The 26,595-nt window shown below is 32.8% G+C and overlaps 1 protein-coding gene across 1 annotated transcript in view; it reads left to right on the forward strand.

Annotated features, from left to right (window-relative positions):
• The window catches only part of LOC145661724 (adenylate cyclase type 10-like), a 76,786-nt gene that overhangs the window by 24,388 nt on the left and 25,803 nt on the right, over positions 1–26,595 (forward strand). The window contains exons 4-6 of the mRNA XM_081727059.1: positions 7,255–7,389; positions 23,994–24,208; positions 26,064–26,154. Coding sequence (XP_081583185.1) covers positions 7,255–7,389; positions 23,994–24,208; positions 26,064–26,154 — 441 coding nt within the window. The remainder of the gene's footprint in view (positions 1–7,254; positions 7,390–23,993; positions 24,209–26,063; positions 26,155–26,595) is intronic.

The following is a 26,595-nucleotide window of genomic DNA, read 5'->3' on the forward strand; positions in this document are numbered from 1 at the left end:
AGCAGGAGAAAATAACGGATTTGAACTTGGTTTTCTCTTTGTATTAACATGAAATCTTTGAACTTAGTTTCCTATTCGTGTTAATATGAAATTTTATTTCAATGATACAATGTACAGAAATTAATCTATTACAAAGTGTTTTTTTTTTTTTTTTTAGTAGATTGAGCTCCATGAACGAAAACTGCGAGGGAGGGGGAACATTGAACCAATTACTCATGCTAATAGTTGCATAACAAAATGTACTGTTTTCTTTGAGTTTGTTTAAAAATGTATATCACTATTCTGACAGCACCCTCCCCCTTATTTTGAACAACTCCCACGTAAAAATTTCTGGCGTACTTACTGATCGGAAATCGAACCCGGAACCCGTGCATCAAAAGCGCGCACGCTACCACTAGACCAACAAGAAGAGCTGGGGAAAATGTTATTTCCAAATTAACACGAAGTCCTTATTCTGAATGAATTACATGATAAAGAAGCTAGACTTAAATTTTGAGGGCCAAAGAATTTGAATTAATAATAAAATGAAATTTTATTTTACGCATTTATTCTTATTTTTGCAGAAAAATGACTCTATTTTCATATAATTTTAAACAGTCAAATACCAACAAATAATACTAATGCTCCAGAAATATTGATACTAAGACAGGCTTCCACTACAAATCTTACCTGAAACTACGTACAATGACAGAAACAAAAACCCATTTATGTTGCTAACTTATAGTTATTTTTCAGTTTTTCACAAAGAATCGTTGTCAAACAGTTATGTCATTTCATGAAAATGGGCTAAGAAAAAGAAAAATAGAAATCAAATGTACTCGCTGTTCTTATTGAAGATATTAAGTTCCTTATAGTATTTCAGATCATTGTTTGACCTTTCATTAGAGATGAGGAAATAGTCGATTAAAAAAAAGAACAAAGAAAAAGAGAGAGAGGGAGGATAGAGAGAAGCCAAAGACGATAAAACCTGTTTTACTTATTCATTACGCAGTAATATGAGGTTATTTTCTTTAATTATAATTCCTATATAGACTTTTTTAAAATGCGCAGATTAAATGACCATTTTAGAGATGCAAAAACTGAATATTCGGTGCCAGGATTGATCAAATTACAAAGGAATCTTCAACATTTAAGAACTTTATAATATTGGATAAGAATGTTCTTAACTTTTGAGTTTTTTTTTTTTTCCTGGCTGCAGCGAAATTAAGATGAGGTACTATATGCATGTTAAATAATGTGTCTTTATTCCTATGTAGAATCTAAAAATATTCTTGGAATTTGATGAATAAGATGTCGATAGAGTCTTCATACTCTCATGATTGATATTTGTTTACGGCGTTACTTTTCTGTTAGATATCAAATGAAAGGATATCACGAGAATTCAAAATTCATTTTATAGGTATTTTATTACATATTACAAAGGAAATAAAATAATAAGTTCTCTATTCAGTAAATAAGTAAACTCAGTAGTTTTCAAGTTTTTGAAAAATAAACAATTGCTTGTTCCGAACACTCGCTCGTTTGTACTGGAAACGTACAAGGAGCTCAATTTTGAAATAAAATGAAATCTTTTTACGAAAATTAACTGAAATGGTGAAATGAAGAAACTGGGAGGAAACGAAAGAACCCCGAGGGAACCCATGTACACGGTGTTTGCTCACCACAAGGTTTACTTGGCGCGAGCTGGGATCGAACTAGGGACTCAATGCACCAGAGGTGAACGCTCTACCCTTGAGCCCCCCCCAAGAACTCAATTTTGAATAGAAGTGGTGAGTACAACTGGACATGTTTCTAGATCCGATAATTAACTTCTTTGTGGCTATATAATTCGTGTATGCGTCATCGGGCGAGAGACCCGCGTTCGACTTCCGGAGGCAGTTCATGTAGTTCGGTTCGCTCGTTAGACTGTAGGTCCATATCTCATAGAGCCTTGCTATTGAAGGGTACGAAAAACTTTAATTCATCCATGCAATCATAGATCTGCTAGTAGGGCAACTAAGTCATCATGTAATAGTGCTCTGAATCCTAATATTTTCAATAGATTCGCAGCTAAAGGAAACGTTAGAAGTGGGGATTGTAAGTTTTAGTTGCAATTTACACCGGTAAAAGAAATTTAACATGTGGTTCTGCCCTTCCTCTTCCTGGTGCGTGTCTACGTTTACATAATAGTTCGAAGATTCAGGAGAGCAGTGCGTACTCAGGGAAGTTTCGGGTTTTTAACTATTCTTGAGCAAAGATATTATGCAGAAATAAACAATTACGATATTGAGATACACACATACATACTTGAAATTAGAAGAACTTCAACTCTTTCTCTTCAGAACTTCCGAGTACGCCACTGCAAACGAGAGAAAATGGTTCCTTATTCTCCTATCACAAACCCATGCCATTTCATTTTTAATCACAGTGTTTCTCTCTTCAGTTTGTTTATTCATTTCTTAGCACAAAATTACATATATATATATATTGTCTAATTAGTTGGCAACATTTCTGCACTGCAGTCTGCATTGTTTACAAAGGGTGCAAAGGTTCGTGAAAGTCAGAATGATAACAGTTGCTTTTTCCATAAGCAAATAGTACACAACAAATGCAATATATTGTGGTAATTAATGTATTGTTAAGACATAGTAAGAAGATTTACGTTCCGACTCAAAGTGTCTATCTACATGGGATCGAAATCTTGAACCAAAATCAAAATTGTAAGAGAAAACTGTTACAACAAATGAAAAATACCCGAAGTGCACGCCACAATTTAAAGATATCGCCCAAGGAAGCCAGCAGGTTACCTGCTGCTCCGAGTTATTCTGTTAAACATAAGCAAGGCAAACCCGTAAGTGCATAAGATATATATATACTATTCTATATTATTTATTTACTTTGTAGTACTGAAGTTACTATTGGTATGTTCGCATGCTATACAATGCAAGAAAATACATCAAGAAATTGAACTTAAGGGGGGGAAAGTACCATCTGTTTTCATGGATATACACGTGTAGATAACGATTTAGGTAATAGATAAAGAAATAATCTCCCATAATGATAAATATGCTTGCTTTTACATACCAGCGCCATCTCTTTATCATTCAGTTGATAATTCCGCACAACTCATTGTAGTTTCATCTGTAATTACAATTTGGAGAAAAATAACAATGTTCAGTTGCTCTTAAAAGAGGGCGGATCATATAGTATTGGGTATTTTGCCCCATATCACAGCGATGGTGTGAGAGAGACGAGTAATCCACATCGCAGTGGCAAAAATACATGCACGTGCTGCAGCAGAAATATTGCGGAAAACAGACGAAACAATTTCCTCTTCAGCAATCAGCAAATAGTTGTGCGCACAGTGATACAACATCAAGTTACGCGGTTTGTTTTTGAAGGGTGCAAAGGACTGTGAAAAACGCTTTAGTACTAGGATAATTATATATTTCAAACTTAATAGCAACCGCCTATCAAGGTGTTTGCTTATAATATGTTACTTTATTCTTTAAGAATATTCAACTAGGTTAATCAGATGTTTCAAACTTCCTTGCATTCAGTTTTCTACGTCTAAACTTACAGTATATTACTTTGTCCTTAAAGAGTATTTTACTAGGATAATAGGATGTTTCAAACTTCCTTTCATTCAGTTTTCTATGTCTGAGCTTTTAAGATATTACTTTATCCTTAAAAAGTATTTTACTAGACTAATCGAATGTTTCAAGCTTTAAATACCACTCAGAGAGGAGACCCAACATGCGATATCACGCTAGAACGCTCGTTTCTGTTTCTGTGACGTAATAGCGTATTTTTGTAATATTGGACGCTTTGTATCGTCGTAACTAAAAATATTTTTATTGAGATTTTTGGTATATGGTATATTGAAGACTAGTTCTACACTATGGAATCATTAAATTAAAACTTTTAGTCAGAAAAGCAATGTCCATTGTGTTTCAACGTACAAAATAAGCAAATAAAAAGAATTACAGAAATGAATCGTTGACTCTCAATTACAATTGACGAAGAAGTCACAGACCACTTAGTCACAACATTTGGTTCGCTTGCTTATGGCTTAGATATTTTCCATAATGTGCTAGCAAGGGAGTCCTTGTTTGTTGGAAGAATATACTCATCATAAAGTTACGAAAACAACCAAACATAGTTCATATTCCATGACATTTTCCAAGTTCATGTCTCCTTTCTGGCAACAATTTTTAGTCTCTGAGGTCTATGAAACAATTGATTATGTTCCATGCTGAAAGAGTCTTTATCATTGTAAACAGCTATATTTTAATCCATTGTAATAACAATTACTTTTCTTGTAAATCTGAAAAAAATCTAATGAACTTCCACCTATCTTCAGAATAGTCATTTGGCCAACATTATTAGCCTCAATTTCTTGACAAAATCAGGAGTAATTATACCCTTATATTATTCGATATCTCTATGAGAGTTTGCATTAAGGAATTTGCTTGAAAGCACACCGGCATCATAATACTTCTAGGTTCTCATGAAAACTAGTTCAATTACCAGATCATCTGAGAATCTCTCGGAGTCTACATCAAGACATTTATCTTACAACTCATTTATTTGCTGCAAATGAATATAAGTGAATTTTAAATAATAATTATGTCCATCAATAACATGATATGAGACCATTCTTGCATTACTTTTTAAATGTAGACTGCAATAACCTATACATTCAGGTAGCAAGAAACTTCTTAAAATGAAAACCATTTCCAAATAATGAGAGTTTAAGTTATGCAGTTTCTCTATAGTTTAATATACTGTGAAGAGAAGGTGATACAATAACACGTTTACTTGATGTAGTATAATGCAGAAAATACTCTTCAAGTTCTATTTCTTCAGATTCATGAATATATACCTTTACCAATGCTAACTCATACGCCTTACACAGAGACAAGTATATTATATTGTGAACAGCTTGTCTTGCAACTAGAAACATGCTTTATTATATTTCCCTAGAATAAATTACTGGTAGATTTTCAGATGTACAGACCAGATTCTCTATAATATAGCTCATGCATTTAAGAAAGCTCATCATCTACAGAAGCCACTAACATTAGAAAAAACACTAGAAAACAGAACGTGTTTTTTTAACATTAGAAAAAACACGTAAATTCTGATTTATTTACTGTATTTGATATTTTGCAAATCGTAAGATTGTACTGTTGTATAATGACACAAATCCCTGGTAGGGCATCATTTCAGCCCTACGTATTCAGTATAAGAACTATTTTTCGTTATATGTGAGTAAAATCTATGATAAACTGTATTCAGTCATTTTAGATCTGTCGTAGTCATAACTACAATTGTCAAAGCTAATTACTCAAAGAAACAATTCAGATTTTTGAAGTATTAAACTTCCGTCGCCGTTTCCTTGCAAAAGAGATACGCGTATTATATGCACACCTGAATTTATGGTTCATAAGCTTTCAAACACGTTCTGATATGACGTTCATAAGCTTTCAGATACAACACGTTCTGATACTACAATTAGAAGCTTCAAACAAAAATCTCCTTAAAATTTTCCATTTGTCAGAAGATCCTTCTTAAATATTCAAGATACGGTTTTTCCCCAGATATTTGGAGAAAAATTTTTGGTACGTTACTCTCTGTACCATTCTCGTATATGTGGTTTGGTACTATGTTGTAATTAATTTAAGAATTTTGGACGGATTTGAATACTGTCAACATTCAAATTGCACATTAAATAGGAAGGAGAAAAATAAATAAATAAACAAACAAAAAAAAATTAAAATAACAAAATGTTTTATGTTTAACTTCTTGCCGTACATTAGCAATTTTTGTATACGTTTGGAAAAAATAACGACCATAAATTGATTTGAAGCTGTTGTAGCCATAACGATAGTGTTGCCAAAGCTAAAAAGAAAAAAAAATCTATCTTTAGAATGTTCTATTTTCGCCATCATTTTCTTCTACATTTGGCAACTCAAGTGCATATTTTATGTATATTCAAAATGTATGAATCATAAGCTTTCAAACGAGGTATAACACCTTATCACAGAACAATCAGAAGCTGAAATCATAATTATTGTAAAATTTCTTCTTGCTACAGAAAATTCCGCTCAAAAACTCAAGATGGTGGTTTTTGCCGGAACATTTGGATGGTAGATTTAGAAACGCTGCTCTCTATACTGAAGTTCATCATTGGCGTTAAAATAATTTGTGTTGCAATTAGTTTCGAAACACGTCAAAATGTGGTCTTCGTTGTCTCTAGTATTCAATGTTCTATATATCTAAGCTTACAACATAAATATTACCTTAAACTTAAAGAATATTCTACTAGATTATCGGACGTTTAAATTTTTCTTACATTCAGTTATCCATGTTTAAGCTTACAATATATTACTTTACATTTAGAAAGTACTCTACTAAGTTAAAATCGGATGTTTTAAACTTCTTTGCATCCAGTTTTCTGTGTATAAGCTTATAATATATTACTTTACATTTAAAAAGTACTCTACTAAGTTAAAATCGGATGTTTTAAACTTCTTTGCATCCAGTTTTTTGCGTATAAGCTTATAATATATTACTTTACATTTAAAAGTACTCTACTAAGTTAAAATCAGATGTTTTAAACTTCTTTGCATCCAGTTTTTGGTGTATAAGCTTATAATATATTACTTTACATTTAAAAAGTACTCTACTAAGTTAAAATCAGATGTTTTAAACTTCTTTGCATCCAGTTTTTTGTGTATAAGCTTATAATATATTACTTTACATTTAAAAAATACTCCACTAAGTTAAAAACGGATGTTTTAAACTTCTTTGCATCCAGTTTTTTGCGTATAAGCTTATAATATATTACTTTACATTTAAAAGTACTCTACTAAGTTAAAATCAGATGTTTTAAACTTCTTTGCATCCAGTTTTTTGTGTATAAGCTTATAATATATTACTTTACATTTAAAAAGTACTCTACTAAGTTAAAATCGAATGTTGAAAATTTCTTTGCATCCAGTTTTTTGTGTATAAGCTTATAAAATATAAAGGGTATATTACTTTACCCTAAAAAAAGTATTCTGCTAGGTTCATCGGATGTTTCAGACTTCCTTGGATATAATGTTCTTTGTCTAAGCTTATAATATATTAATTTAGACTTAAAGAATATTTACCTTTACCAAGGTACCAAAGTTCTTGTGTCAGTTAAATTGATAGAGTTATTACTGACGAATCCACTAACAGACATATCGAATTTCATACGATATTCTTTTTCCGATGTACTTTCAGGTGATGGTATTCTTGCAATTTGGAAGAAAGGTGAGGAAGAAGTTGAAGATATGTTGAAACGTGTTGCTAAAACATGTTTATGTATTCAGAAAAAATATGGATCATTTGATACTGAAGTCAACATTACTCTGAAAGGTAGCAACAACTGTATATTTTAAAGTACTTTGATTAGCTCAAACATAAGTATAGCCAAACAATTAACATGCAATCTTTGTTTCTTATTTGGTAATAATTTCGACAAGTTTCTCCAACTAGACTTAGATAAACAATAGAAATTTAAAAGAATTTATTTACATTCTTGTGCATCTGATGGACACCAACATCCTGTACATCTGAATCTATTGAATCTATATAGTCGTCTTAAATTAAAAGGCAGGTGGCCATATTTGCTTTCTACTAATGCACTGTGAAAAGAACATTTCGATTAAAATGTGCTAACATATTTCTTCTGAAGAATACAAAACATTTTAGAAAGTACTACAGTATTGAAAACACATGAAGACGACATAAATATTATAATAACTGTTTACAATAATTAGTAAAACATTATAGGCTGGAAGATTTCTAATACTGGAGAGATAAATAAATAGGTCGAAACCAGCAAGTGCATTGAAACCATCATATCTCTCATGTATATCCTCCCGAGGTTCAAGGAATTCAAAAGTAGTCTCATCAAGATTCATCAAAAGTACGCTTTTAGTTAGGTTTGACAATGGACTTCAGTCTTTGATCAAGTTAGGGGCTGTGACGAAATGTAGCCCTCGTGGTTATATAGCTCGCTACTCCAATAATTAGTGCCTTGTATCTCTAAATTTGAATAATATCAAGTAAATACTGTTCTAAATAATTCGGGCCATGTCAGTTGGTACACATCGGTTTACTTCATATTATCAGACATTATTATATAAACAATAGACAGTTGGTGAGATCAATAATGTTAATACAACAGTAAGCACATCCAAATTAATTTAATATGGCACCTGGGTAGAATATAGGTAACACATTGGTTTAGTAATCGAAACAGACATCAAATACATGGAGAGTGTAATGCAGACTATAGAAGCCAAGTGTACAATTAGTATATAAATTCAGAGCAGTAAAAAACTGTATCGCAAAGTTACTTCGTCTGGTGCTGCAAGATTTATACATATATATATTTCATATATTTCTCACCGACATCATTTCCTTTTTCATTTTATCAATTAATCTGCATACTCATATTATATATTTGATTTAAATTCGTATTTCATCAACCATTTAATTACGTAAACAACATAAATGATGGTTTTGAAGCTCTGTTTTTCAGATTCTCTCAAGTGTTATTCTATCTACCAGCTCAGAAGGTGAATACAGATATAGTTTTCTCAATATAAATAAATACAATTATGCCCTGTTTAAGTCGTTACGTATGACATTTTTCGTATTTTGACTAGTTGTTACGTACGATATATTTCGTATTTTATACTATAAAAACATAACTAAATACATTTAACCTTAATTTAGGTTAAATAATTCTTATATGGAATATTGTCAGTGAACCAGCATGCACAAACAATCTAAATCCTCGGAAGATTGGAAGAATGAAAAATTTCACAGTCGCATTATTTCTGATTCATACTTCATCACAAAACTAATGTTTCGTATCACTTTGCAGATGATTCTTAATTATAAACTTCAAAATAACTTTCGTGGAAAATTCCTGTGCTTTAAATATGCAACTAAATCACAATTAGATAACGGTTAGTTTTCAATTTATTTATATTCGTTTATTATTTTAACTAACATTCATTACCGTTTTCAATCAGAAGTTATATGAGAAGAAGTACAAATTATGGGGCAAAAAATAATCCCATATCACTTACTTATTACTAACACATATTTCGAAACAGATTAAATTGAAGCAACTATGATTACATTGAAATATAAGTAATTACGTAAATAGTAAAACATAACAGAAAATAGAACAGTGCAACAAGAACAAAAAATAAAGTAACATCAAATATTGTAATAATATAATATATAATTGTAACGAGTCAATCGGCTCATTATAACAGGAAAGTCGTTGGAATGCATCAGATGGAATGAATCGGAGGATGAATTCTTTTATTCTTCTTTATTTTTATCTATGTGATCATCGAAATTATTATTATATATATATAAAAAAAAAAAGCAGAACAGCACATTTGGTGAATAACCTACTCGTTAATTTGATAAAATATGTACACCTTGTCTCAAAAAGGTTGAGCGCATTCTTTATTGGTGTTTTGAGACAAAACTTTTCTAAGTTAAACTTCGGATATCTTCGGAAATAAGTAAACCAGGTTCGAACCTCGAAGCCAACCTTTGTAATCGGAAAAATGTTGCAGATGTGTTTTTCATCTTTTAAATATAATAAGACTTGTTACCAATTGTATAAAAAGAGCAACATTGATTGAAATACTTAATGATACAATATTTCGAAACTTTGTATTAATGTCAACACATGCTTGTTTGTCATTTAGCTCTCCATACGTAATGGAACATTTAGATACGTAAACGAATTTTTCCATATGTAAAAGAATGCTAAAAGTTAAGACATAAAACATAAATCTCGCCTGAGTATTAAAATAAAAGTCAAAGTAGAACATAAACAGCGTTTGCTGTGGATATGAATGTCATAATTATCTAGAGAGCCGCTATATATCGCTAGAAGCATCTTCCGAAGAGTGCTTGTGTTAGCTCAGCGGTAAGCCGTTGGGTTTCAAATCGTAAGGTTGTGAGTTCGATTCCCATGTGAGTCAATGTTTTTTAAGTTATACTTTCCGCAATGTATGCAAAATTATGTAAAATAATTACATTAAATACATCGTTTGTATATATATATATATATATACATAACATAATCATTGCAGAACATAGTAATTATTAAGGTTAAAATATAACATCCGAGATAGATGTTCACAGTACGTCGGTATTATATATAAGAATGTTAAATACAAATTAAGAAAATCGTTTAATAGCAATAAATAAATTATGTAGTGTATTTATTTGCAACTATTTGTCATATAGAGGTTACTTCTCAACATTCATATTACAACATGTCATTTATGTTCTTGAAAAATTATCCGAGGCATAGAAATAGGGTATAAACAGAGAATCCAAAGTCGGAACGCTCGCAAAAAATTCATGAAACCCAAAGGTCACGTGAGCAGACTGGAATTGTCCTTATGAAGCATGCCACAGCTGGAAATCTTTACATAGATTTTCAATTCAATACCTGATATATTCTTTTGCGATGTGGAAATGGTGATGCCTTGGGTCGCTCTTTCTCTCTTGCTCGCTCGCTGACTCTGTATTGATATCTGTATTTATATATATAAAAGTGGATGTATGTGTGTTTTAACATAATTCTGATATGTGTAGAGCAAATTTAATCATATTTCTTACAGTCTGGGAAAGAGTACTGTCGGGATACGTATCAAAAATTCTAGAAAATGATCGATATTAGTATCGAATCCATAGAGTCGTGGTCGCTTAGGTAAATAGTTCTTCTTTCAATTGAAGTCCAATTAAGCTCCCATTAACACCCAGGGTGGTTACGTAGCGACATAAAAATATCGAAATCAACCTATATTAGAGTCGAATCGTAAGTTTTCAGCGCCGCTAACAGTGACGTATTTCCCATTAGTCCAACTAGGCCCGTGCCTAGAGGGCAACATATTTGAAGAGCGCAAAGTTTAAAAATTAAGTAACATTTTAATTTTTTTCGTATGAAAAAGTTAAAAAATCAAGAGCAAATATACTATTTTATGAACAATCCTCTTTTACTATTTTAATATGTTTAATGATAGCGTAAGAAATTTAAAAATAATTCAGAACATTTTTCCCACTTGTTATTTTTTGTTACGTAGTTGTAGCTGTAGCATCTAGTGAGTGATATTTAACTGTAATAAATTCACTAATTAAGCATATTCGAATTAAGTTTTATTTTTAAGTTAGAGATCAAGGGGCGGAGAAATATGTAGTTATTGGGGGCGCCGAAAGCGAGAGTGCATAGGGACGCCGAACTTCTAAATGCAGCACTGGTCGCTAAATTAATTGGTAGAAATTTTAATGCCATTTAAGACCAAATTTAGTCCTAGCGGTGGCAGTATCCGTTTGCTCTCCTAGGGAGAATGGACGGGGCTGACATCAAAATTATATATATATATATATATATATATATATATATATATATATAAAGAGAGAGAGACCGACATTAGTATCGAATCCATAATTTTGGGGTCGCTTAGATAAAGAGTGGCACTCCAGATGCCATGTAAGTTAAGCCCCCATTAGCACCCTGAAAGAATGTGTGAAATTGTGGCATCCTAATTGAAAATGACCAATGTTAGTGTTGAATTCATATCTTTCGGGATCCTTAAGTTCATTGGGAGCAGTTCTGATGACCTTTAAGTTTAATTTCAACTTCCAGTAGGAGTAAGATCCCCTAGCATATCTAATAAAGAGAGTCGAAGGGAGTAACATACACAATGATTCAAAACGACCGATATTACTGTAGAGTCCATAGTTTCGTTATCACCGAGATAAATAGCAACACTTCTGAACGAACATGTCAGCTGGATTTTGAATGTACAGGGGCAGCATCGAAGGCATTGCTCGCATAGCTCTAAATATTTTAATGTTTCTGTATAAATGAATATTACAGCGTAACTCCAGAATGTCTGGGACAACCTTTACCAAACTTTGGGGGCATATTACTTTCAATCTAAGAAAAAAATATTGTAGAAGTCAGATACTCCTAGGGACGGAAGTTGGGAGGAGTGACATGTAAAAATAATGTAAAATGGCTGATCTTAGTGTTTTATCCATAATTTTCTTGGTCGTTGAGATGGATAGTGACGTTCCAAATGGAATTAACATCCAAATTCATCCCCATCTTCACAGGATCATAACCTGGGAGAGCTAAAAATAAAATCTCAAAAGTTACTGAAATATTTGTCGAATTAATAGTTTTCGGGGTTGAGAAAGCGTTTCTAATAACTTTGGTGGTAGTTTGTACCCAGTTCAAGATGGACTTTTAATCATATCAATTTCTCACCGTAAGAAGAAATGACCATTTCAACTATTATATTAAGTCAACCTTCGCAATCGATGAAAAAATTGTGTGGATGTATGTTTCGTCTTTTAAATGAAATAAGACATGTTAAAATCAAAGATGAAGTGGATCAATGGGTCGGTTGGTATGTGGGTGAAATAGGTCAAGATTTGTGAGTGGGTCAGTGGATCGTGGGTTAAAAGGACGTAACCTACTGTGAACCACCACTCACCGTGACTCATACTGACCCACCGACCCATTCTGTTCAGTGCATTGTGTAAGGCACATATAGCTAGGTTATTTGCATATCAATATTTAAACTAGTATATCATATTATATGTTTTGCATATCAAGGGATTAGTGGTGTATTAAGTTTTTCGATTTATTTTTCAATTTATATCCTATTTTTTTTTTATTAACATAAGGAGATGACTGTTCAAAATTATGTAGTATTGTAATTAGGTATGTGAATATATTGCGTTTGTTTGGATTCAATAATATTCTTGCATCGAAAAATGAAATACAGAGGAAATATCTACAGCACGGAAGAAGCAGAATCCAGTTAAAAAAAAAAAAAAAAAAAAAAAAAGCTGCACTCAAGTCGAGTGAGCGCAGATGTTTGTGCAGCAGTATTGCCACCCGAAAGACATTGGTATCTGGTGGAAAAGGAAAGCTTTTTCTTATTTCTACTTGAGAAACAACGAAGAAAATGAAAATAAGAATAAATTTTCAAGTTGACAACGATGTCATCTGACTCTGTACTGACGACAACCAGACTAGAGTTTCTTTGTGGTAAAAGCAATAAAATTTTTCATACCTCCGTGCAAAAATATCAGTAACAATAGGTGTGAACCACGAAGTTTCTGGCCAGATTTAATGATATCTGCTGAGAGCGCGTCTAAGACATCTCAAGTAAAAACGAGCCTATAATTTTTACTTCAACTTCCTTGTATTTTCAAAATGCTGGAGCGAAGGACAATCCCTCCACTGGTCTTCACCCCTTGTAAATAAACTAAAGAAAACAGTCATCTTCTTCTTAAGTTATTATGCATTCTTGAATGAGTAGAATATTCTAATATTCCTTAGTCTTGCTTTTCCGTGTCTCAGTTTATTTACAAAACATAAATACAAAGCTTATTTTGGTTTTATTTGTATCCTCAGTTGATGTTGTGAAGGGGGGAACATGGTATGTAACAGTAGCAGCCAGGTGATTCCTCTCAAGCAGTAGAAAACAGTAAAAGTGTGTTTTTGTATAAATATTGATATGACATGCAATGACAATCACATATATATGCTTCAAATCAATAAGGAAGATGTATTTTAAGTTGTATCAGTTCTAAATCTAATTATTTGTGTTGTTATTTGGAAAATTTTCACCACTAGCACGGACACAGGCTGAGTAGTGTTTTGAGAGTGGTTTGGATGTTCCGCCACCAGAGGTCAGTGACTCTCAGATCACTATGCGCCCTGTAAACATGTCTGCTAGAAGGTATATCTGTAAATAGTTAGGATGTTCAAATTAAAATTTAACATAGATCGAAGTAAGGAAACTCAGTATGATAGGCATCAGTTTGAGGGTACAAGTTTACCATATTAGGTTACAATGTTAAAACAGAACATTAATCAAAAGTAAATTATTTATTAGCAAAAGAATAGGACAAGGTGTAGTCACTAGACTTGATGGCACCAAGATGCTTTCACCCTTCCGCACCATCCCCTTCATAAGAAAGAAGTGTACTTAGAAGCGAGTCTCAGGGAAATAAAGAAATGGATAGTTTTATATATACGAAATGGGCGGAGGAGAGTTAGTTGGTGGTTAGTTCATTGACCGTGCGGATGAAATTTCGTTTAAAGTTCCGTTCGTGAAAGTTGACTCTCTTTACAAGAGAGTAGATAGCATATCACAATATATAGTAAAAGTAATTCTCCGGTTTGGAGATGAACTTGTTTTGAATTGTACTCGTAATAGTTACCCGAGTGTGTTTCGAACTGTGTTTTGAACTCGTAATAGTTACTCGAGTGTTTTTTTTTATTTATTTATTTTTTTTATTTGTTACAACTGATAGTTGAAAAATGTCGAAACTGGCTACATAGTTTTATACAAATTATACATATCAACATACTTCCTTGAAGCTAATGAAGGTCCATCATATTGACCTAAGCTTTCAGAACTGTGCTACGTGAAAGACTTCCGTTGTAAATAATGCGTCGTGTCATCTTGATGTATATAAACAGTGTTAGATTCGTGTGCATGAAGTTAATTTTATGCTAAAATCTAATCAGATCGTGGGTAGACATGATCTACAGACAATGCGACTGAAATACTTATACATCGTTCAGTTAGTTGTAAATACAGTGAAATCGAGACACGATTCAAATTTCTCGAAGTACACCTAGTCATTTTCTACGAGAAGGACTTGTACATAGTAGGGATGACATACTAAGGTGTTTTGGGATCATCCACATGGACATAAGAAGAGCTCCAGCAAGTATTGCCGGAACGGAAGAGGCGATACCATCGGTGAAGAAGTAACAAGACAGTCCCGTAAACGGAAGAACGGGATCAGCGCTGAATTGGAAGGAACAATAACGCGTGTGCACAAACTGATAATTATAACAAATCTAATTGATACTACTCGAATACGCATTATCAATTATTCAGTGTTCATTGGTGATTGTGAATTTTTTTTTTTAATTATAAGTTTGCCATCTGAAAACGTATGGAATTTCTCTTCTACCTACACCTTGGGAGACATCACAGGTATGTGTTGGATTATTTGTTTTATGTTCTTTTCTTTACAGCATTGCCAGAGGAGCAGATAATCAGCGAATTATAGCTTCTGTCTGTCAGCCTATGATAGTTATATGTGACATTATTGGTATTTGCTTCAATGAAGTTAAAACCAAGGAAAGACCCTGAGAAAAGCACTTCATTTTGTTTAGAATAATGAGATTTATCACTCGTAAATTCGGAGTATCCTTCTTTCAAAATTTAAATGTTTTCATTTTGTTTTAATTAAATAATAATTTATTTATGCTTTACCGACATTTCAAAATTTATTTAGATTATTGCATATTAACTAACTTTAATTATTAAAATTACCATAATCTTTCTCTCAACCTTACACATTTTAATGTTTAAAGCAGTTTACTCCATGTCCTACACAGCATGTAGACAGCATCTTCTGAACACTAGTGAGCTTGTCTACGTTTTAATTTCAAGATCTCGATTTTTCTTCTTTTTTCATTTGTTTCTAATGAAAAAAGTTCAGACACTTTTGGATTTTGATATTTGCAATTGTAACAGTGGCAATAGTAATAGGAGTTCGATTTTGAGATGGATCCTGTGTTCTTTTAGAAGAGCTAAGTGCTGGAAAAAATATTTTTGAATTACCTGTAATATATGAATTATTATTTAAAAAATTTAAAGTAACTATGTCTGCGTGATCATCACGGTCAAATTGCAAAGTCAAATGAAACGACGTTTGGTATATAATCAGGCCCCCAATCCCAACTGGGAAGTTATCATACGCGTATCACTTTCATTATAATACTTAGGGTGTATCGAAAAAACGTACCTTTCGAAATCGTGTTAACCTTAGTGGCCATTTTTGTCCAAATGTGTTTAATATAACAGAAAAATTTCAAATTGATACCTCAATTTTTTGAGGTGCCGCCATTGGCTTGAAATTCGAAAAAAAAAAATTATGAAATCGTAGATTTTTAAAACAACAAATGAAATATTTATTACTTTATACAGTATTTCCCTTAGTAATAATTGTTTTCCAAATAGCTCAACTACAATGAAAAAAGAAATTTGAAATCGTTAGCTCTGTTTATGAGGTGCCACCATCTCTTTGACTTGGGGGGAAAATCAATAAATTTACAATATTTGTGTGTGGCATCTGCCTTTCCTGCAACTTAATTATCGAAACAAATGGACTTGCCTTGCTCAGACATAACAATCAGTTTGAGGTGATATCACATTTAAGTATTGTGCTTTTGCTAGTTTGGTATCGTTGACGCATGATACTCTTGTTTTGCTTGATCTTATTGTGTACAAGCCTGTGGCTTTTTTCCACATATGTTTGTGAGTACGCAAGCAGCTTGTATCAACATGGAATTGGAGAATAAGAGTCGATTACTGTCAGAGGACACAAAAAACATTATTCACGATGTTATTGGGTCTCCAGATCAGTTTAGTTGTGTTCAACTGCCTACAATAGAAAGTGTGCTGAAACAATTCCTGTTAGAAAAAGGGAAACAAAGAGTAATTCCAGTTCTAGAAAAGATCGGCCAGCCTATGACATTACTTACATAATTGCTTCTAAAAATTTCAAGTTTGGAAGAAGTCATCTACATGTGAAAAGCTAATTTAAGTCAACCACGAATCGTTGCCTTAATTCTTCAATATCACTAAAAAATTCGTCAGCTCCTAAAATCAGTGAAAAAAATCCAACCCTACATGTAACGCTAAAATAGTACAATTTCACAAACTTGCCAGAGAAACCTTATTTAATATTGCTTGGTGTAAATGTGCTGATCCACTGATTCACTGTAAATGTGAAAAAGAAAGACGAATGCCAAAATTAGAAGTGTCATTTCTTCTTGATCAAAGAACAGAAAGGGAAAAGTTTATAGGAGGATTATACAAAAGTGAATCAAAACGGCTTATGAAGTGGTATAAAAAGAACCAAAAAAAAAAAAAAAAAAAAAACGTGGAAATAAACATTTAAAACAAGTTGAACAAACTTTAAACGAGGACCAAGAAAATCTACATCAGGCGAGGTGGGTATTTTGCGCTTGTTTTTACATCGGAACGGAAAATCAGTCAAAAGAGCTCAAGATTATGGTTTCCTACATAATGAATATTTATGCTTCTGTATGGTTCTATATTAAAAGTGAACCATCGTGCACACGAGGAGCTAAACATTTATGGAAACTTATGTTATTTTCTATATCCATGGATTCAAGTACTAAATCAATCATAGATCCAGTGATAATACGAAATGCATGGTTTAGTTATTCCGAGAATTTACTTCGGGCAATGATATTGAACACAGATGTGAACATAAGAAAGCTCGGTTGGAGAGGAATTTTGAAAACAAGAACAGTATCCTTATCTATCAGTATGAGAGTATTCAAAGTTCCTGAGGTCAAATTAGACGCGAAAACCTACATTGATATGATTAACTGGTCTGAGTGTGTCTTGAGGGAGCCACTACTAACGCAACACCTAAGCAAAGATGAGCTGCAACATAACATAAAAATTGCCACAGTTGCAAGTGAATAAGTAACAAGTTTTTCCTTGCCACTCAATCAATAGAGCGCATGATAAAATTAGTGACAGAAGGGGCTAGTTCTGTGGGGGGTGTAGACGCTCATCATGGACTTATTTTGGCAAATTCAAAATCTCGGAAGCGGATACCACAGTTCACAAAGAAATCAGAATGCAAATTAAAAATGAGTAACTGAACGTAAATATTAGACATCATTTGAGAACCAGTAATATAATCTGCAACTACAAAATTATAGATAAGTCCAAGAGTGGGAGGGAGGACGAAACTCGAACTGCAGACACCTTCATCGTGGTGAGTTCTGGGTTATTTCCAATGTAATAAATTTATTTGGAAATGAGTTAAGTGTTGCAGGAATTACAATGTTTTATCTCACCGAGTTTTCTGCAACTTTTAAAATATTATACGTTTTCCAAATGTATGAAAACTGGAATACTTTTCATTTTATTGATTTTGGACTCCATTGTGTCTGATACTTGACAAAAAAAATTATTAACATGTTTAAATATTTTTGCAAAATTCTTTTACAAATATACATTAATACACAAGATAATTGACTTTCCTCCCACAGTTCAGAGGGATGCTGACAACTCAAAAAAATTGAAGTAGAGTCTTGAAATCTTTTTACAGTATATTCGGACTGTCTGAAGAACAATTATTACTACGAAAGTTGAACATAGTGTAAAGTTATAATATTTCATTTCGTGTCTTAAAAAAATCTACGATTTGATCATTAAAAAAAATCGATGTCAGCACCTCAAAATATTGAGGTATCGATTTGAATTTTTTTGTGTGTTTTATTAACCACATTTGGCCAAAAATGGCAACTAGGGGTAACAAGATTTCAAAAAAAAAAAAAGTTTTTTCGATACACCCTAATCCATATTCTTAGGGGGGAGTAGGGATCCGAATTTTTGCGAAAAATTGAGTATCTCACAAGCCGTTTAACTTAGAGAGCTAAAATTCTGTATATAACTCTTTATTAAAAATAAACAGAACGTGCCCTGGCATTTTTTAAAAATTTTCTTTTATGAGCGGAAGGGTGTGTGTGGATTTTCTATATATTGGAAATTGATAGTGGGTTGATTTGTAAAAATAATCGAAAACGATTGATATTAATTGAGAAATGAAAACTACAGTTTTTCGCATTTTATACCCACTGCTTTCTATTATAATAATTGCTGACGCTGGTGTTTAATATATGGAGCGTTCAGAGCATCAGGCAATCAAGCCATAAGTTGTGAGAAAAATGGCCATAAAATTTGTATTCCAAGCTTAAGTACATGGACATTTTTAAATTAGTACGGCATGCTTAATTATATGGAAAACTAGTTTTTTTTTCACGTTTGTCTACTTTATCTGGATTTGAGATTTTCAAATTTCATCCTATTTTCTACTGAAATGGATCTGTAAGCCAACAAAGAAATAATTATATATAATAAATTTAAATTCATCTTAATTCGGAAGATGACAAACACTTTACCATTATATATCGTAAAGGTCAGATCCACCGCTATTCTAACAGAGCGGTGCTTGAGCGATTGACAGTAGGAATTCAAACTCCAATAAGTGACAATTCCATAATCTTGTTTTATTACAAGTGTAACCTCTTTAGTCAATGGAGAGGAGGACGTGGATCATGGGTCAGAGTTGATGATGGGTTTTGGTGGGTCGGAGTTGGTCACAATGGTTCAGAGTGGTTCATAGTTTGTGGTGGGTCAGAGTGGGTCAATGGGTCATTTGGGTGGTGGGTGATAGTGGGTCATGGTGAGTCGTCGATAAAATTTTCATTGACCCACACCATCTCTGGTTAAAATGGTACTGAAGAGAAAAGGCACCACAGTGGCTCAGTGGTACAGCGTTCACTTCCGGTGTTTGTGGTCCCCGGTTCGATTCTAGCTCGAGCCGTGTGGACTTTGTGGTGGACAAACACCGTGCTCGTGGGTTTTCTCGGAGTTCTTCCGTTTCCTCCCACTTTCATCGTTCCACCATTTCATTCACTTCTCATCATTACCATCTCCTTTAGCCTAACCGACATAAACGTGGGACGTAAAACTGAAAGATTTCATTTCATTTTCAAAAGATCCTGAATTCATTTTTCATTAGAACCAAATGAAAAAAGAACAAAATGGAAGTCTTGGAAGTAAAGCGCAGACAAACTTACCAGTGTTCAGAAAATGCTGTCTACAAGGCAATGAGCAGAATGGGTCGGTGGGTCAATGGGCCAGTGTGAGTCACGGTGAGTGGTGTTTCACAGTGGATCATGTCTTGTTGACCCACGATCCACTGACCCAATCACAAATCTTGACCCATTTGACCCACCGACCAACTCAATCTCTGATTTTAACATGTAGTATATCATTTAAAAGACGAAACATACATCTACATTTTTTTTCTCAATTGCGAAGGCTGGCTTGATACATATACTAGTTGAGATGGTACTTTCTTCTTAAGATGAGAAATAGATACGATTAAAAAGCTCATCTTGAAGTGGGTACAAACTTCATTTCAAAGTTATTAGAAGCGATTTCGCGACCCCAGAAAACTATCAATTCGACAAATATTTAAGTAAGTTTTTACATTTTATTGGTCATATCTCCGAGCCCCTCATCCTGTGAAGATATGGAAAAATTAGGATGTAACGCCATTGAGTGCCTCACTATTCATGTCAACGACCCAGGAAACAATGGATAACACTCTACGATCAGTCGTTTTACACTATTTGTACATGTCACTCCTCCCAACTTCCGTCCCTTGGAGTATCTGACTTTACAATACTTTTTTCTTAGATTAAAAGTAATATGTCTCCCACGTTAGGTAAAAGTTGATCCAGACACTCCGGAGTTTCGCTGGAATATACACTTCTACATACATTAAAATATTTAGAGCTGTGTCAGCAACGATTTTGATGTTGCCCCTGTAAATTCAAAATCCAGGTGACATAGTCGGTCATACCAAAACGTGACATTAAATACCATTGCGATTGTAATAGCTTGACGAACCCAAACTATGGATTAGACACTAACCTCAGTCAGTTGAGACATTTTATTTTTCATCCTTTATCGCCCGTCATGACGATGGGGTTTGAATCGATTGAGTTGATTTTAAGTTTAACGTCCTGTTCAGCAGTGAGGCTATATGAGATGTAGACCTACTAATTAACGTAGAATCCGAACTACATGAGCTCTCGCTGGGGGCCGAACCTGGGTCTCCCACGCCGAAAGCGTGTACGCTATACGCTTAACCACAAAGGAGATTTACGATGCGAGTTAAATTTGGACTTTAACGCTATCGGAGTTGTAATTATTAATATTTGCAACAACGAGAACTATGGATTCGACACTAATATCGATCGATTTTACTTTATATATATATATCCCTCTACAACTCCCAATATATATATATATATATATATATATATATATATATATATATATATATATAAAAGAGGCGGAGAGAAAGAGACCACATCCATATACAAAAGCATTGCAGATTATTGAACTGAAATCCTTTGGAAAGAAATCCTATTCTGCCTTCTTTCTTAAGTATAAATAAGTCTCTTGGACATGACTTCGTGTTCGTAGATTTCCTGTTTACATGATTTTGGGGTTCGTGAGTTTTGTGTCTGTAACCAAGATTCGAGTTTGTATAATAATTTCTGTTTATTAACGCATAGTCTCTTTACCTTTCAGAAAGCGTAAATCACTTGATGTAATGAGAAAATTGAGAAGTAACCTCCGTATGATAAATAGCTGTAAATAAATACACTATATGACCTATTTATTGCTATGATATTATTTTCTTAATTTTTATTTAACGTTCACATATAGAGTACCAACGTGCTGTGAATACCTATATCAGATGTTATATTTTAAACATAATAATCACTATGTTCTGCAATGATTATATGTTATATATATATATACAACTGATGTATTTTAGTGTAATTATTTTATGTAATTTTGCATACATTGCGGAAAATAGAATTTCATAAAAAAAACATTGACTCAGATGGGAATCGAACTCACAACCTTACGATTTGAAATCCAACGGCTTACTGTTGAGCTAACACAAGCACTCTTCGGAAGATGCTTCTAGCGATGTATAGCTGCTCTCTAGATAATTATGACATTCATATCCACTGCAAACGCTGTTTTTGTTCTATTCTGACTTTAATTTTAGTACTCAGACGAGACTTACGTTCTATGTCTTAATTTTCAATATTCTTTTACATATGGAAAGATTCGTTTACGTATCTAAATGTTCCATTACGTACGGAGATCTAAATGACAAACAAGTATGTGCTGACATTAATACAAAGTTTCGAGATATTGTATCATTAAGTATTTCAATCAATGTTGCTTTTTTTTCCACACTTGGTAACAAATCTTATTGTATTTAAAAGAAGAAAAACACATCTGCAAACTTTTTCCTGATTGCAGAGGTTGGCTTGGAGGTTCGAACCTGGTTTACGTTTTTCGGAAGATACCCGAAGTTGGACTTAGAAAAATTTTGCCTCGGAACAGCAATAAAAAATGCGCTCAACCTTTTTAAGACAAGGTGTACCAGTTCTGAACAGTTGGGTTTTGCTTTCGTCAGAGTTATTTTAAACCAAAGTAGTCTCGATATGCTATGGAGTAAACATTTACGAATTACATTAATATAATTGAATGGCTGTTCATTTTCATAAGTAATTTATGTTTCACATTAATTAATTACATCTTTTGATAGTTCTTTTTCGAACTGAAAATTATTATTATGCATAATAGAGACAGATATTTTAATAAGAGAATCCTGAGTGTTATTTTATTGCTTATTTTTTGTTTACAATATTCGGAAATCTAGTTTATACTGAAAATTTTAACAATGAAAATGAAAAATAAGAACATTTGGAAAGAAATTGACCACTACTTATTTATGAAAGGTATCATTTCGGCATTAGCCGAGTGAAATTGAAGAACATTCTAAAAAAAAAAAATAAATCAGATTGTCAGACTCGAACTCATGTTTTCTCTGAAGTAATGAATTGAAGTTATATATAGCAGGTTATCTAAAAATCATTTTGCCTTTGGAGAGCAAACTTGAAAGTACATTTATTGTTATTTGAAATTAACATTATTTTTTAAACCACATGTACACAAGTTTATTCAATAACTTTCTACTATAGTTCCGGAAACAGCAAAATCCTGTCGCTATAAAACTTTTGTGTTATACTTGCTTCCTGTACTGAGAAAAGAAATCGTGTTGTTACGGCTTTTGGAGATTGCTGAATGGACGCTCTTACACATGCTACATTTCCCGAAGTTGTTACGGTCCGAGGTTTAAGGTTTAATACACAAACTTATTTTTAAAAAATCCGGAACAGAATCATGCCGGCCAAGTTTGAAATGATTGCGAAATGCCCGCTGAGTAGTAATCACAGAACCACCATTACGAATATACTCCTGCACAACAAACGCTCACCGCGTCACGCCATTGCGACTATTGAAAATGGCACGTATACCACTATTGATCGATACCCCGTCCGCCGCCTTATCGTCACCATAAATAAAACACAACGTCGTCTCCAAATAGAGGAGGTTTTTCTGCCGGATCCTGTAAATTTACTGTATCCGTGTGTCTGTCCCTCTGTCTGTCCAGGAGACAAAGAATCTCAAGAACTACTGGGTGGATCACTATCATAGTAGATCAGAATGTGAAGAATTAAAAGTTAGCAGTTGAATTTATTTTCGGAGCCGGTATTCAAACCGAAAGTGCTGGGAACTAATCATGTCCGATTTTAAGGTTGATCACTATAGAGCAAAAACGGTTATGGATAGCGAGAAACAGTTTCCTGCAATCGATTACGCGTCCCAAGGATGCACTTCATAACCAATCTTAAATCTCTGCAGAAATCGAAAGTGGTACAAATCCACTACTACTTCCGGTTTCAATAATCTACATTGAGCAAAAACGATAAAAGATAGACAGAAGTGTCTTTTTGGAATCGATTTAGTGTCCTAAGAATAGTTATCATCATTTTTCTAGCTTTAACATTAATCATCATAGAATGAAAATCGTACTATGTATCGAGATGCGGTTTCCTGTAATCAATTAAGCGTCCCAACAAAATATCCTATTTTAACTCTAATTTCTCTCTTTAAACCGGAAGTAGTATAAATCTAGCCCACTTCCGGTTTCAATATCAATGGGAACGCTATACAAACCAAATTCCTTTAAGTGGTGACACTGCTACTTCTTTCATCAATGTTGTATTTTTTTTTAAACTCTTTAAATTAATACCTAATGTTTCTTCTTACAAACAAACAACTAGTTTTGTAAGTATAAAATTTAACTAACATACTATTTTTCCGAATCTTTGTCAGTGAAAATTTCTGTCGCCTACGGTGAAATCACTTTCGTTCTTGTGGGAAATGAAGAAGTATCCAATTACGTCTTATTAGGACCTACAGTTATGGCAGTGAAGGCTGCTCAAAATATTTGTAAATCAGGTGATATTGTACTCACTTCAAATGCCTATAAGCTGTGTGACAAACTCACTTTCAAATTTGAGAAAATATACGACAGTTTTCATTTTAAGGTTAGAATTTTTTGATTTTTCAATAAAACATTAATAGGATGTAATAACTATGTGATTTCACTAATAAAGAATGTTTTTTCATTTACATGGAAAGAACATCTCCTAGAATCCATTATTTCATTAATCCTTTATTTGGTGGTAGATACTGTAACTCAAAAATATTATTAGGAACTTTATCCAAATTTTACTCATTGATATCCTAAATTTTGTCTCGTCCAAGAAGCATAATTCGTTATACTTTGAGCGTGTTTTGATCATGATTAAAAGTTATGTTGAAGAGATTTTTGTGGTTAGGTACAACCAGCAGGAAAATGAATTACAATCAGTGCTGTTATTCTAATTTTCCAATAGTCTCTCTTGCTCTCTCTTTATATATATATATATATATATATATATATATATATATATATATATATATATATATATATTCTGTATATATATCTAAGAGAGAGGGAGATAGATAGTAGATGAATAGGTGGGTGAGTAGATAGATATAACTCTGCTAGGAAACAAACCATACAGATTAGACAAAATCAATTTTTTATTAGATACAAGTGAGCAGCAGAGGCCTACACAGCACTCTAACACAAAGTGTTGTGTCGAAATTAGGTAGCACTGCGAATATCTTGAAAACTATTTATCCAAGATAGATGGTTGTCAAAAAGTATTGGAAAGACTTTTTAGGTCAAAATATATTCATAAATCTATTTAATTATGAAAGATATAAAAATGTACTGATCTTTTTATATTTCTATGAAAACTTACGGAGTTTCCAATATTTCCCGTACTTCTAGCCAAAATCTATTTTCAAGGATAGAAAGCAACTCAAGTTAAGCAATAAGTTCTTTATATGCTTCATACTTCATCGTCAGTGGGAGTTTTAAATTTATATTCATTTAGTGTATTAACGCTAGGTAGCGTATATATTTAAAAAAAACTATCAAATATATTGAAGGCATCACACTCCTACAAGTCATCCCAAAATAATATATTAATGTACGATAAATTAAACTAATAAATTAGCTATTACTCCATTTTTTATTTTTTTATTTTGAAGGTACTTAAGAATGCTAACTTCTTCTGTGAATTCCTCTCAACTTGGTCTTCTATACTGAGCAGGTGACATTGACAACAGACGACAAATTGGTACATAAAATTAATATAACTTTAAAAATTCCATGGATGTTAATGCATAAAGCATGTGTGGAAGTTATTGATTAGTATGAACTGAACTGCTTCTGGGACTCGCTAAAATATCAGAATTACTGAAAATTCCATAATTTCTTCTAGGAATATATCAAGTTCAGTACAATTTTGGGTCTTGTATAACACATTCCATACATTTTGTTAGTGATTATTATGAATATCAATAATAAAAAAGAAAAATACGTACAAGTGATTACAATATTTACATGTACAAACAACATTTTGTATAATTGTATTTGTGCCTACCAATTAAATGATTCAGTGAGAAATGGATCCTTTAATAGTATAATTTTAAGAAAATCACTTTTCTTCGAAAACCTTACCTTAGCTCCAAGAGACGAAGGCTGAGGAATATAGCTCAAATACTTGAGCTGGGATAAGAAGGGTTGAAGCTTCAAATGGAAATTCAAATTAAGATTGATATATGTGAATTTAATAAGTTTCTAAAGCCTAAACAAACAAGAGAACTAGGACATTTTTATCTTTAATTAAGGTTTGTTTCAAACTCATTTCTTAACATTTCCCGACTTCTGAAAACTTATTTCTAATTCACACGAAAGATATAAATTCCCTGAGACTGAAGGTTTGTGTTACCTATTTATTTATTTATTTATTTATTTGTTTGTTTATTTGTTTGTTTGTTTTTCAGTTGGTGGGAAGAAGTAAAAATATTTCATCTGAATCACTGAAATCAATCACAACTGAACCAATAGAAATGTCGCATGAAAGATCAGCAGAAGGTGGGTTTCTTATTAGTGGTCTATTTCTAAACGTAACGTTTTATTTATAATTCAAAATTAATTTTTATTGTTGTTATAAACTCAAATATTAGAATATTGTAGAGAAATTATTTTTTCTTGTGTTCGGATAAAGTTATATGCTTTCATTCCATGTAAAGGTTTCTTGCTTTGAAAATAGATTGTGAGTTAATCATGTGTATCATAGTTGCAAGAAGAGAACCGTATAATAAAATTTGGATTTACTCATGAAACTAACTTTTGAGCAAGTCTTTTTTTAATTAGTTATAAATGCTCTTTGTTCTCTGTTGTCAAACTGACATTAACTTTTTTTTCTTGACGATTTAAAAATTTAGCAGCAAGTTTCTACATACTCAAGTACAAGGGGTCGACAAAAAATCTAAAAACACTTCATACAGGACAAGCAAGTTTGGCCCTCCACTG

This window comes from Thermobia domestica, chromosome 10 (genome assembly GCF_964235325.1).
Source record: "Thermobia domestica chromosome 10, izTheDome1.hap1.1, whole genome shotgun sequence".
NCBI lineage: Eukaryota > Metazoa > Arthropoda > Insecta > Zygentoma > Lepismatidae > Thermobia > Thermobia domestica.